Consider the following 14,743-nt stretch of genomic DNA (forward strand, 5'->3'; position numbering starts at 1 on the left):
CCCCTTCCCTCCCTCCCCTCCCTCCCCCCTCCCTCCCTCCCCCTCCCCTCCCCCTCCTCCCCCCCTCCCTCCCTCCCTCCCTCCCTCCCTCCCCCCTTCCCTCCCTCCCTCCCTCTCTCCCCCTCCCTCCCTCTCCCCCTCCCTCCCTCCCTCCCTCCCTCCCTGCCTCCATCCCCCCCTCCCTCCCTCTCTCCCCCTCCCCCCCCTCTCCCCCTCTCCCCCTCCCTCCCTCCCTCCCTCCCCCCTTCCCTCCCTCTCTCCCTCTCCCTCCCCCCCCCCCCTCCCCCTTTCTCTCCCTCCTCTCCCAGGTGGTTGGTAGAGGAGTGGAGCCCGTGCAGTAAGACGTGTGGGAAGCTTGGCTACCAGTCCAGGGTTGTTCAGTGTATGCAGGCCCTCCACAACGGCACCAACCGGACGGTCCACACTAAGTACTGTACAGAGGACAGGCCTGAGACGAGGAAGGTCTGTAACCCCTCTGCCTGCCCTGCGCAGTGGAGGACAGGGGCCTGGTCACAGGTGGGTCCCAGCATGGAGCTTCGCCACAGAGCATACTCTAGACAAGGGCCTGGTCACAGGGGGGTCCCAGCATGGAGCTCCGCCACAGAGCATACTCTAGACAAGGGCCTGGTCACAGGGGGGTCCCAGCATGGAGCTCCGCCACAGAGCATACTCTAGACAAGGGCCTGGTCACAGGGGGGTCCCAGCATGGAGCTCCGCCACAGAGCATACTCTAGACAAGGGCCTGGTCACAGGGGGGTCCCAGCATGGAGCTCCGCCACAGAGCATACTCTAGACAAGGGCCTGGTCACAGGGGGGTCCCAGCATGGAGCTCCGCCACAGAGCATACTCTAGACAAGGGCCTGGTCACAGGGGGGTCCCAGCATGGAGCTCCGCCACAGAGCATACTCTAGACAAGGGCCTGGTCACAGGGGGGTCCCAGCATGGAGCTCCGCCACAGAGCATACTCTAGACAAGGGCCTGGTCACAGGTGGGTCCCATCAAGGGCCTGGTCACAGGGGGGTCCCAGCATGGAGCTCCGCCACAGAGCCTACAGTACAGACAGTGTCCTGGTTATGGAGCTCAGCCACAGAGCATACTCTAGACGGGCCTGTTCTCATGGAGCTCTGTCACACAGCTTACAGTACTACTTATCAGGGTTGGGGTCAACTCCATTTCAATTCAATCAATGCTGGTAATTGGAAGTTCTGTTATCTAAAATAGAATTTAAGTTTTCTTTGTGAATTGACTGAATTGAATTGGAATGAACCTCAACCCTGGTATGGAACATCCTCCAGTCACCACACACTGAAGGACGTGAAGAGGATGGTTAGCGTATCCGGACCCCTCTAGCAGTCGTATTTTCGAATATAAACACTTTTTTCCTGTGTTGTTTACCAGGTTTCCTGGAAAGGGAAGTTGCTCGATCGATTTGTTTTAGAAATTGTGCTAGCTAACTGTTCCAGGGATTTCAGAGTTGTTTCTAAGAACTGTGAAGAGCCAGCCGCTTTGAGACTCGTCTGACCTGTTTTCTCTCTGTGTCTCTCTGTGTGACCCCCCCCACAGTGTTCAGTAAGGTGTGGAGAGGGGATTCAACAGAGACAGGTTGTCTGACCTGTTTCCTCTCTGTGTCTCTCTGTGTGGCCCCACAGTGTTCAGTAAGGTGTGGAGAGGGGATTCAACAGAGACAGGTTGTGTGTAGAGCCACAGACAACACCATCGGCCAGTGTGAGGGAGACAAGCCTGAAACTGTCCTCATCTGTAAACTGAGCCCGTGTCCAGGTACAGTACACACACACACACACACACACACACACACACATGCGCGCATACAGATATAAGCCAATGGTGTGTAAGAACTGTTCCCTCCTGCTGTCCCTATAAGTGTCTCAGGACACCTTTGTAGCACTGTGTGTGTGTGTGTGTGTGTGTGTGTGTGTGTGTGTGTGTGTGTGTGTGTGTGTGTGTGTGTGTGTGTGTGTGTGTGTGTGTGTATGTGTGTGTGTGTGTGTGTCTATGTCTATAAATGCTTCTGAACAGTTGGGAAAGTCAATAGAATCCGACCCTCTTCTTCTCCATAATACCTGGGGGGGAATTGGGGGAATTGACCTTTGTACCCGGTTATGTTTTCTGAGGAGTGACTTCCAGGAGGTGAAACACATTTAGGGACTCCTTTATGAAGTCTTAGAAAGCTATGATTACCTGCCATGTTGGAACACTGCTGTGTTGGGGACGCATGGACACATGGACGCATGGACATCAGTAACCAACAATACACATCCTACACACACAGCTCACCATGGGGGAACCACTAGCCAACACTACACAAACCTCACCATGGGGGAACCAGTAGCCAACACTATACACCTCACCATGGGGGAACCAGTAGCCAACAATATACACCTCACCATGGGGGAACCAGTAGCCAACACTATACACCTCACCATGGGGGAACCAGTAGCCAACACTATACACCTCACCATGGGGGAACCAGTAGCCAACACTATACACCTCACCATGGGGGAACCAGTAGCCAACAATATACACCTCACCATGGGGGAACCACTAGCCAACACTACACAAACCTCACCATGGGGGAACCAGTAGCCAACACTATACACCTCACCATGGGGGAACCAGTAGCCAACACTATACACCTCACCATGGGGGAACCAGTACCCAACAATATACACCTCACCATGGGGGAACCAGTAGCCAACACTATACACCTCACCATGGGGGAACCAGTAGCCAACACTATACACCTCACCATGGGGGAACCAGTAGCCAACACTACACACAGCTCACCATGGGGGAACCAGTAGCCAACACTATACACCTCACCATGGGGGAACCAGTAGCCAACACTACACACAGCTCACCATGGGGGAACCAGTAGCCAACACTATACACCTCACCATGGGGGAACCAGTAGCCAACACTACACACAGCTCACCATGGGGGAACCAGTAGCCAACACTATACACCTCACCATGGGGGAACCAGTAGCCAACACTATACACCTCACCATGGGGGAACCAGTAGCCAACACTACACACAGCTCACCATGGGGGAACCAGTAGCCAACACTATACACCTCACCATGGGGGAACCAGTAGCCAACACTATACACCTCACCATGGGGGAACCAGTAGCCAACACTATACACCTCACCATGGGGGAACCAGTAGCCAACACTATACACCTCACCATGGGGGAACCAGTAGCCAACACTATACACCTCACCATGGGGGAACCAGTAGCCAACACTATACACCTCACCATGGGGGAACCAGTAGCCAACACTATACACCTCACCATGGGGGAACCAGTAGCCAACACTATACACCTCACCATGGGGGAACCAGTAGCCAACACTATACACCTCACCATGGGGGAACCAGTAGCCAACACTATACACCTCACCATGGGGGAACCAGTAGCCAACACTATACACCTCACCATGGGGGAACCAGTAGCCAACACTATACACCTCACCATGGGGGAACCAGTAGCCAACACTATACACCTCACCATGGGGGAACCAGTAGCCTAAATGTCCTATTTTCACACAAAACATGGTCTCACACAAAACAACAAATTGTTGGTGTGGCCTCATAATGCTTTCTCTCAAAGGGCCAAGGAGGACCAGGGTGGGGAGATCTGTGTCTCTGTCTGTGTGTGTGTGTGTGTGTGTGTGTGTGTGTCTCTGTGTGTGTCTCTGTCTGTGTGTGTGTGTGTCTGTGTGTGTGTGTCTGTGTCTCTGTCTGTCTGTCTGTCTGTGTGTGTGTGTGTGTGTGTGTGTGTGTGTGTGTGTATCTGTCTGTCTGTGTGTGTGTGTGTGTGTGTGTCTCTGTGTGTGTATCTGTCTGGCTGTGTGTGTGTGTCTCTGTGTGTGTGTTTCTGTAGTATTCCAAAGGCGCTCTACAGAGGAGGATGAAAGGGGAGTTGTCCAAACATGAATGGGAGACATTCAGGAGAGGAGAGCAACAGGGGTTCTTAAGAGCTATGATTACCTGGGGAGTTAGGAACAGATGGCGCCTTGTGTTGTTGCTTTGTGTGAGACCATGTTTATGTCACATTAGGACACAGGCTACTGGTTCCCTTGTTGTATTGTTGGTTACTGACGTCCCGGTGCGAAGCGTAGCTGGGTCATGCAGCAAGACAATGATCCAAAACACACCATCAAGTCTACATGAAAATGGCAACAACAAAAAAACTACACATTTGAAGTTTTGGAATAGCCTAGTCAAAGTCCAGACCTAATCCCAATTGAGATGTTGTGGCAGGACTTGAAACAAGCAGTTCATGCTTGAAAACCCATAAACTTTGCTGAGTTAAAGCAGTTCTGCATGCAAAAGTGGGCCAGAATTCCTCCACAGCGATGTGAGAGACTGATCAACAAGTACAGGAAGCATTTGGTTGCAGTCATTGCAGCTAATGGTGACACAACCAGTTATTGAGTGTAAGGGGGCAATTACTTTTTCACACAGGGGAATGGGTGTTGCATAACTTTGTTAATTAAATAAATAAAATAAGTATCGATTTTTTTGTTATTTGTAAACTCAGGTTCCCTTTATCTAATATGAGGTTTTGGTTGAAGATCTGATAACGTTCAGTATAAAAAATATACAAACACAGAGAAAATCAAAAAGGGGGGAAATATTTTTTCACGGCCCTGTGTGTATATATATATATACAAACAAAGACTAAATATACCAAATATTTAACAAAATAAAGTATTTTATAAATTCTTCCGTGACCCCATTTTCATATCAGCCGACCCCTAGTTCAGGAGCCGCTGCCATAGAAAATCCCTTTTTGGTGCTATATGGAACCTTTCTTTTGAAGGTACTATAAAGAACCATGCTCAAGGTTCTAAATAGAACATTTATGGTGCTAATGTTCTATGAAGAACCATTAATAAAAGGTAATATATATAGCATCAAAAAAGGGTTCCACTATGGTTACAACCCTTTTCTTATGGTTCTTTATAGAACCTTTATGGAGAATGGTTCTATAAAGAACCTTTGTCAATCTGAAAGGTTCTTCGTAGGTCCTTCTGAAGAACCATGCAGGGTTGTTTATTCTGGTCAGCCATATTATATTGTTAAAACTCTGTAGGTGTTATTATTGTGTTCATTGACAAGTTGAATCAAGTGAGCTACCTCTGGAACAGCTGGGGGTCCCTGAGGAGAGAAGTGAGACCCAATGACTGACTTAGTCATCTGTTTCTCAATTGACACAAGGCCATACATGAGTCTTTCACAAGACACCATCACAGGCCATTGTCATATATAATATGTAATGGCATAACACTACAGATTAGATATCCTGACATGACACTCTCACTCACGGTTGCACAAAAAGAGCTGCGAACAAACCACGCCTCAAAATATTTGAATGAGCCGCCTCCCCTACATTTTAATGATCACTAAAAGAGGAAAGAACCATTTTCTGAACTGCAAAGAACCGTTAAAGAGATGGAAGGTCTATGTGAGTCATTATGGTTCCACATAGAACCAGTAGTGGAAAAAGTTGTCATACTTGAGTAAAAGTAAAGATACCTTAATAGAAAATGACTCAAGTAAAAGTGAAAGACACCCAGTAAAATACTACTTGAGTAAAAGTCTAAAAGTATTTGTTTTTAAATATACATAAGTATCAAAAGTAAATGTAATTGCTAAAATATACTTAAGTATCAAAGTAAAAGTATAAATCATTTCAAATACCTTATATTAAGCAAAGCAGACGGCACCATTTTCTTGTTTTTAACATTTACGGATAGCCAGGAGCACACTCCAACATTTACAAACAATGCATGTTTGTTTAGTGAGTCCACCAGATCAGAGGCAGTAGGGATGACCATGTGTTCTCTTGATAAGTGCGGGAATTTGACCATTTTCCTGTCCTGCTAAGCTTTCGAAATCTAACGAGTACTTTTGGGTGTCAGGGAAAATGTATGGAGTAAAAAGTACATTATTTTATTTAGGAATGTAGTGAAGTAAAAGTACTTTACCATTTATATTTTTGACTAAAGTACAAATACCCCCAAAAACTACCTAAAAGTATGTTTACACCACTGTTGGCAACATACAGGTAACTACCAAAATAATGGAAACACTCGAGTAAATGAGGGATACAAAGTATATTGAAAGCAGGTGCTTCCACATACGGTAGGTGTGGTTCCTGAGTTATTTAAACAATTAACATCCCATCATGCTTAGGGTCATGTATAAAAATGCTGTGAACGCCATTATTTTGGCTACCATGGCCAATCACAATGATTGGTGATTGACAGGTCTGAAGGCCATTCAAGGTTGAGGAGGCCAGCCTATTTTACAGCCGCCCCTGGATTTCCTGTGGAACTCCACACAACTACTTAAGTAGTACTTTAAAGTATTTTTACTTAAGTACTTTACATCACTGCATAGAACCACCACCCTTCCCAAAGTAACTTTCCCAAAATGTCCAGGATGTCCAGAAATCCCAGTTGGTACATTACTAGAACAAGTAAGGAAAAAGCAGGAAATCTGGAATCCTCCAACCTGGATTTCTGGAAAACCAATGAAAACCTTGAAAGTCCCACCATGTAATAATCTGTAAAGTTTGCCCTCTCTCATCTTCTGGTAAAAACAGGACAGTCATCGCTGCCCCCTTTCAATATAGAAGCGATGGAGAATTCAACGACAAAGACGGAGGGTGTACATCAGATTGTTCCTGAGAATCCTGTCCACAAAATCTCCTCCAGTAAGTGAGCATGGGATGCTTCTATTGTATTTTATTGGATTCTAGTCTATTTTTATTCTTAGCGGCTTACCATTTTAAACATCTGATTTGTTCCTTGACTAGCACCATTTATTGTTGCTGTCGATAATTCTAATGTTATAACTTCTAATAGTAACTGTATCCACTGGTTAAATGGGAGAGAGTGAGGTGGTCGCCATCTTAGAGTCAACCATTCTTTTGCAGCAGTGCTGCCTGCCAGCAGTAATCTTCTCTGATTGAGCGATTCAAGGGGCTATCATCGTTGCGTAACATAATAGATGGAAAGCATTTAATATTTAAATTCACGTACTTCGAATATATATATATTTTTCTTTGCCCAAAAGCATTTAACTGCAGGGCACTCCCACATCATATGAATGAATGTGTCTACCTGATTTAGGGGACACAGTGAACAGTTGGGAGTTGGGGCCAATTTCATCGTAAAACGTTTCTTTGGTGTTAAATACAGTCTGTGAATAAACTTAACATGTATAAATTGGTGGTTCGGATTACGGGATGCCAAGGTCATATTTTTCCATATTCTGTTCCAGTTAAAGGGTGGTTCAGATTCAGTTAGATCTGTGGACCATACTTTTTTTAATGGCTAGCTCAGAATATGAGCTTTCCAAAAATTGTTTATATATTATAGAGATCAGTCCTTTCAGGAGCCCAGATCATTTATTTATAAATCCCATCGTTGGATGTTTCGGCAGTTGGGTTTCCCAAGGGACTCCATAGGCCAGCATAGTTTTAAATATATTTACAAAACATGTTGCCTTGGAATGTTCTCAAACCATTAATGTCCATGGTATCGGGAAGGGTACGGATTCCACATTTGGACCATTGGGGGTCAAAAGGTCGCCCTCCAGATTGCAAGGCATTATTATGAAATATTGGAGTATGGACATGCCATTTTGATTCCCAGTTACATTGTTTTTCAAATATAAATTATGTGAGCAATAATAGGACTAAAACATAGTTGACATTGTTTAAAGGGATATATCAGTGAAGACCACTTCTTCCAGGGCAATAGGAGACAGGGTGGAGAAGAATCATGTCTAAACCAATTTTGAATGGGGTGAAATGCTAGTGCCTGGAAATACAACTTAAGCTCTGGTACAGGTAGTCCTCCTACATATTTCCCTCTTTGTAAATGTGTTAATTTTATCCGGGATCGTTCACCTTGCCGTGTACATTTTGAAACCGTACTATGACTTTCTGCCCAATAGCCAGAGCCATGGGAAGCATTGAACTACAGAAATTCAGCCGCAAATGGGATATTATTCCATCTACTGAGGTCGGATTTAATTGATTTGAGCATTCTGTTAAAGTTTCTGGCAATGGTTTTATCTAAAGAAGGAACTACACTGTGTATACAAACCATTAGGAACACCTGCTCTTTCCATGACATAGACTGACCAGGTGAATCCAGGTGAAAGCTATGACCCCTTATTGATATCACTTGTTAAATCCACTTCAATCAGTGTAGATGAAGGGGAGGAGACAGGTTAAATAAGGATTTTTAAGCCTTGAGACAATTGAGACATGGATTGTGTATGTGTGTCATTCAGAGGGTGAATGGGCAAGACAAAAGATTTGAGTGCCATTAAACAGGGTATGGTAGTAGGTGCTGGGCACACTGGTTTGAGTGTGTCAAGAACTGCAACGCTGCTGGGTTTTTCACACTCAACAGTTTTCCGTGTGTATCAAGAATGGTCCACCCACCCAAAGGACATCCAGCTAACTTGACATAACTGTGGGAAGCATTGGAGTCAAGACGGGCCAGCATCCCTGTGGAACGCTTTTGACACCTTGTAGATTCCATACCCCGACGAATTGAGGCTGTTCTGAGGGCAAAAGGGGGTGAAACTCAGTATTAGGAAGGTGTTCTATGCCCTTTTGAGTTCATAGAGAGATTTGGGCTCGCAGCGAGGTGGCTTCCTCTGTTGAGAGAAGAGGCGTTCTTTATTCTTTTTAGAAAGGACTTAGTCTGACTTGGTGTGGATTTACAATCGGAGGTGTACCGTTCTTTATAAAAGCAGGAGAATCTTTGATTGATTAATTTGGGTTCTGATAGTAATTCCCCTGTTTCAGTTTTAATAGTTGCTGTGTCAGCTAATTGATCGTTACTGCGTAGCTTGTTGGCCAGTAAACAACGGGACCATGGAAGTAATGGTTGCCTTACTCGATGGATCGCAAATTCTGCTCTCTGTCTTGTCAATAAATTAAACTTCTGTCTTATATCATAATATGCCATTTAGCAGACGCTTTTATCCAAAGCGACTTATAGTCATGTGTGCATACGCAGGTTTTTTTAACGTAGCGGTGGTCCCCCGGAATCGAACTCACTACCCTGGCGTTGCAAGCCCCATGCTCTACCAACTGAGCTAAAAAGGACCTTGATTTTGGAAAGAGTAATAGCTATCTGGTCTGAAAACAGTGTTTGTTGAGAACACTCTAACACAGTTAACATTTCAAATTATGATACCTTCTTTAATTGTGATTTATTCAACCCAGATGCAAATGTCGAATTTCTATTTTCTTGATGAAAGAAAATAGATGTGTAGATAATGGTATGAAATCAATTAGTGAAACAAAAAACAGGACCCACAAGGAAACCCAGCCATTGGTCGTTCCCCATCCAGGTCATGGAGTCACTTCTCTGTCACATTGGCCACTGTCTCCAAACTTTCCACTTCAGTTGAGTAGGTATCCACAGCAGTGCAAGAGATTCATTTATCGGTTTTAATTGCAAGTCAAAGGCAGAGGTAATGTCCTCACGAACAATCTCTCGGATAGTATTGGCCAACTATTTCGGTTGTCGGGTGTTTTAATAAAACATCTTTATTTTGCATTCAAGCCTCAGTTTTGGATTTATTCATTATTTCGACAGTGTGTGTGACACTATTCAGTAGTAAGGACCTTAAAAGAGCGCAGACGGCCTCTTATCATTCATGGGTGTTGAGAGCCGCCATGTTCCCACAGGTGAATTATGAACGGACAGAATATGCCAGCTACTGGAGAGAAGTAGACCTGCTGTTGTTCCTTGTAATACAGAGAATAGCCCTCACCTTAACGTGATGTTATATGTAATACACATTTATTTGAAAATAAGACAGTTCATTCATAGTTATTTTGCAAAAGAAAAGCCACGAGAAAGCCACAAGTTTTCAGTGAATGCCAACGGAACGGGATACGGTTGAAGAGGTTGCTAGGTGTTGGGTTAAGGTCACTACAGCGTGAGGAGAGAGCGGTAATGTCTACGTGTCTGTTCTGACTGTGTTATGCTCTCACCCCACAGATGAGCCATGTCTTGGGGACAAGTCTATATTCTGCCAGATGGAGGTCCTAGCCCGCTACTGTTCCATCCCTGGCTACAACAAGCTGTGCTGTGAATCCTGCAACAAGAAGGAAGGCTTCACCACCCTCTTCTCTCCATCCCCAGACCTCCACAATACTGGAGGATCCTCAGACTCTGAGACTGGCCCAGACCAGGAGACCTCCACCCAGCCGAACCCCACCGCCTCCACCACCCTACCATCAGACACCCCGCTCCCCCCCACCACTACCCAGAGCCCACCCCGAACCACTAAGACCCCTAGACGGCCTCGCTCCACTGCCCAGGGCCTGACCACCTCACCGTCGGCGGGTGCGGTCCCTCCCAAGGGTCCTTCCTTGGGGGTCGGGGATGGAGACTCGGTCCCTGTGCTCCCTTCTCTACCTCCAGGTCCCAGCCCGCCTCTCCGGCCCCGGCTCCGGCCCAACGCTGCTCCAGACTCCAATGGAGACCCTGCTTTATCGCCATCTAAAGAGCACAGCAGTCCAAACAACCGCTCTTTAGGCCAAGCCGCCGGCCCCGGCCCTGAACCCGGGCCTGCTGGAGCTGTGGCTGGCGTGGCTGCTGCCAGGTCAAGAAGGGAGGATGTAGGATCAGAGAGGGACTCAGCTCACAGAACCAGAACAACCAGAACCATGTCCCATGTGGTGACATGATCCCTGACTTATCCTGTGACTTGCTGCTCAGTAATATGGTCCACCATGACTTCCGTCAGCTCAACGTTATTACAACGTTGTTACAGCATTACAGTGTTACAGCGTTACAATGTTACAATATGACAATGTGACAACTTTATTACAACGTTACAACATTATTACAACCTTCTGAGGGATTATCCTGGACTGGACTCTCAACCGATTGCTGCAAGAATAAATTAACATGCCAGTGGACTTAGACCAGTAATGGTTACCTCATCGAACCAGCAGAGCGATCTCTATGCATTTGCACTGCATCACTCAGCCCTCTCTGCTTCAGTTAAGAAATGGAAGAAAAACAAGAAAATAAAAAGGTGCTGGGACTAAAATGACTACAAGACATGTTAAACAATGTGACGACTGCATTGGCTACCATTACTTCCTGATCTGTGTACATGTTAAACAATGTGACGACTGCATTGGCTGCCATTACTTCCTGATCTGTGTACAGTTGTGCAAACATATTTTGAAAGTGCATCAGAACTACTTATTTAACTTAATATTGTGAAGATATTATGTGGCACGGACAAAAACCTTTACTTTGGGGGCTGTCACAAGTTGTAGTGATGATGTCACAAGTCTTGGTGATTTCACAAATCTTGGTGAGGATGTCACAGGTATTGGAGATAATGTCGCAAAGTCTTGGTGATAATGTCGCAAAGTCTTGGTGATGATGTCACAATGTATTGGTGATGATGTCGCAAAGTCTTGGTGATGATGTCACAATGTATTGGTGATGATGTCGCAAAGTCTTGGTGACGATGCCACAATGTATTGGTGATGATGTCGCAAAGTCTTGGTGATGATGTTGCAAAGTCTTGGTGATGATGTCACTTCCTCCAGGGAGCTTTGTAACCTCTCCCCATTGGTGCTCTTATTGTTGATGTGCTTCTCAAACAACCATTTACAAGAGATTGACCTCAGAGGTCATCAAAAGGTCAACAGGTCAAGTCTGTTTGCAAAGCCAACCCCACTGTAGCATGCACATTGCCTTTGTGGAAAAACTCACATATGCTTTAAAAGATAAAAAGAAAAAACATTATTGATATTTTTTTGATATATTTTTCAAGTAATTTTGTATATAGTGTAAATTTCAGCAGCATATTATTATCTAAGAAACTAACAGCCAGCCAACGGAATGTAAAGTATGATGACGTCATTGAGAAGTTAAGAGAGAATGCTGTAAGTCTGCAGAGCGGTTGGTCTGATGTCACGCTGTTTCAAGTTGTGCATTACCTCATTCCTGTCTTGCAGTTCATAACATCCTTATGTGTATTGTATAGTTCTTGTATATACATGAATGAAAAGCTTTAAATGTTAATATTTATTAAATGTTTAAATGGTAGGGAGAAATAATGTTTGAAAGAACAATGTAAAAGTTCTTTTTTTTTGCATCGTCCTGGTCCGAGTCGAGAGCTAGTTAGCTGGCGGAAAAGCTCAGTCAGATTAGGACAATACCCTGTGGTTCAAAATCTTTTTTTCCTTTGTTCAACCTTTTTTTTTTTATACTAACAGCAGGATTCAGTTCATACCCAGACAACATCTTAAAGGGACAATCTGCAGTAGCTACATCCATTTTTAGACTTCTAAATATTGATGATGTATACCCATTGATTCTTGAAGAATATAACTTACAGTTGCCTCATTAGCTTAGTTCAACTTTCGTACCCCATCAGAACTCAAAATACACTGAGTGTACAAAACATTAGGAACACCTTCCTAACATTGAGTTGCATCCTCTTTTGCCCTCAGAACAGCCTCAATTCGTCGTGGGCGTGGACCCTACAAGGTGTCAAAAGCGTTCCACAGGGATGCTGGCCCATGTTGACTCCAATGCTTCCCACAGTTGTGTCAAGATGGCTGGATGTCCTTTGGGTGGTGGACCATTCTTGATACACACGGGAAACTGTTAAATGTGAAAAGCCCAGCAGCGTTGCAGTTCTTGACACACTCAAACCAGTGCGCCTGACATCTACCTCACCCCGTTCAAAGGCACTTACATATTTTGTCTTGCCCATTCACCCTCTGAATGGCACACATACACAATCCATGTCTCAGTTGTCTCAAGGCTTAAAAATCCTTATTTAACCCGTCTCCATGTAAACAAACACTGTACAGCCTGAAACATGGTCAAACTATAATTGTGATACAGTGTCATGGATGGTCAGTCCTTGTATCCAGAGCTCTGTCTATGAATTTGAAAGAGGTCACATTTCTCCAGCCCCCATCCCTCAGCTGTTTACCATATCAGTGGCGGGGGTGTCTCCTTTGTAATTGTTCAAACTGCAGATTGCCGCTTAAATGCGTCTGTATTTACTCAGTATGGATGGATGTCCTGGTGTTAAAGTAATGAAGCCTTGAGAAACCTTATTCAGACATAACTGGCATGGCAAGACACACTGTGATCTGATTGTGTTCAGATCTTCCTGACCACCTCCAGATCTAGCCAGGGACCCATTGGGTTTGGATATCTTCTTACAAGTTTAGACAGATCTGTACAGTGAAACCATTTACATTATCCTTATCCCACCCTCTAAAATCATTGACAGGTGGCCCCATCGACTTATGCCAATCATTTGTGTCATTCAAGACCATGATATTAATTTTGTCAAATCACCACCATAATAATAGTTCAAAATGTCCAGTATTTCTGTGTTCATATTTCAGAACAACATATGGATTCTTTAGACATTCAGATTAGTGAAAAAAATGCATGCTGAGGGAAAATAGAGCCACTCTACAAATTATTACTAACCCAAACACAGTGGGGAACAATGGGCCTTCTACGCCTTCAGAGAAGGGCTAAGAATTGATAAAATAATGATTCTAATAATATTATAATTATTATAATATTATTTTCAATGATGTTCTGATTTAATCTCTTCAGTTTTTGTTGGAAAGGAAAGGGTTAACACTGAAGAGGATAAAATAGTCTGCTAAATGGCATATAAGAGGAAAAAAAGATCCAATCAGGACTTTTCTTTGCTTGTCTCTGGGGAGATAAATCTAGCTAGCTAAATCAGCCATTGGCTAGGCCATCAGAAGCAAGATAAAGGCATCTGCTATTCAACTGTATTAGGGCAACATTTTGGAGTGACAGTGGAATCAACCAATCACATTTTGACTTAATGAGTGGGACCGTTTTTACCACAAGTTATTTTCAAAGAGATGGCTAACAACAGCAAGCACGCTGCAATAAAAAACACAGTTCAACTCACCAGATGATGATCATTTGAAACTTAACTTGTTAAAAGTTATTCTTGAAAAGGGAGAAGCTAACAAATTAGCAACAACATCCTCTTTGATAACAGCTGCTGTAGCCGCTGACAACGAAAGCTAGCTAGATAGCTAGACCGTGGGAAAACTACTGCTTGCTATTGCGCAGTGACATGTTAGCCTTCAAGAAGGCAGACATTTCCATACGTTCGCATTTTAAGTGGAACTGACAGCATTTTAGCAACATTAAATCTTATTACATTTTTATTTAACCTTTATTTAACTTTTTATTTATTTATTTTTATTTCACCTTTATTTAACCAGGTAAGCCAGTTGAGAACAAGTTCTCATTTACAACTGCGACCTGGCCAAGATAAAGCAAAGCAGTGCGATAAAAACAACAGCACAGAGTTACATATGGGGTAAAACAAAACATAAAGTCCAAAATACAACAGAAAATATATATACAGTGTGTGCAAATGTAGCAAGTTATGGAGGTAAGGCAATAAATAGGCTATAGTGCAAAATAATTACAATTAGTATTAACACTGGAATGATAGATGTGCAAGAGATGATGTGCAAATAGAGATACTGGGGTGCAAATGAGCAAAAATAAATAACAATATAGGGATGAGGTAGTTGGGTGGGCTAATTTCAGATGGGCTGTGTACAGGTGCAGTGATCGGTAAGGTGCTCTGACAACTGATGCTTAAAGTTAGTGAGGGAGATA

The 14,743-nt window shown here is 44.1% G+C and overlaps 1 protein-coding gene across 1 annotated transcript; it reads left to right on the forward strand.

Annotated features, from left to right (window-relative positions):
- Nucleotides 1–308: 308 nt before the first annotated feature.
- Nucleotides 309–10,852, forward strand: LOC311116949 (A disintegrin and metalloproteinase with thrombospondin motifs 2-like; the record flags this gene model as incomplete). Its single annotated transcript, XM_084191959.1, has 4 exons — nucleotides 309–516; nucleotides 1,650–1,779; nucleotides 6,637–6,747; nucleotides 10,067–10,852. Coding segments are annotated over 4 exons (1,141 nt in total), but the record flags the coding sequence as incomplete, so codon positions are not given.
- Nucleotides 10,853–14,743: the final 3,891 nt, after the last annotated feature.

This window comes from Coregonus lavaretus (assembly GCF_964263955.1).
Source record: "Coregonus lavaretus genome assembly, contig: HAP1_SCAFFOLD_2822, whole genome shotgun sequence".
NCBI classification, from domain to species: Eukaryota; Metazoa; Chordata; class Actinopteri; order Salmoniformes; family Salmonidae; genus Coregonus; species Coregonus lavaretus.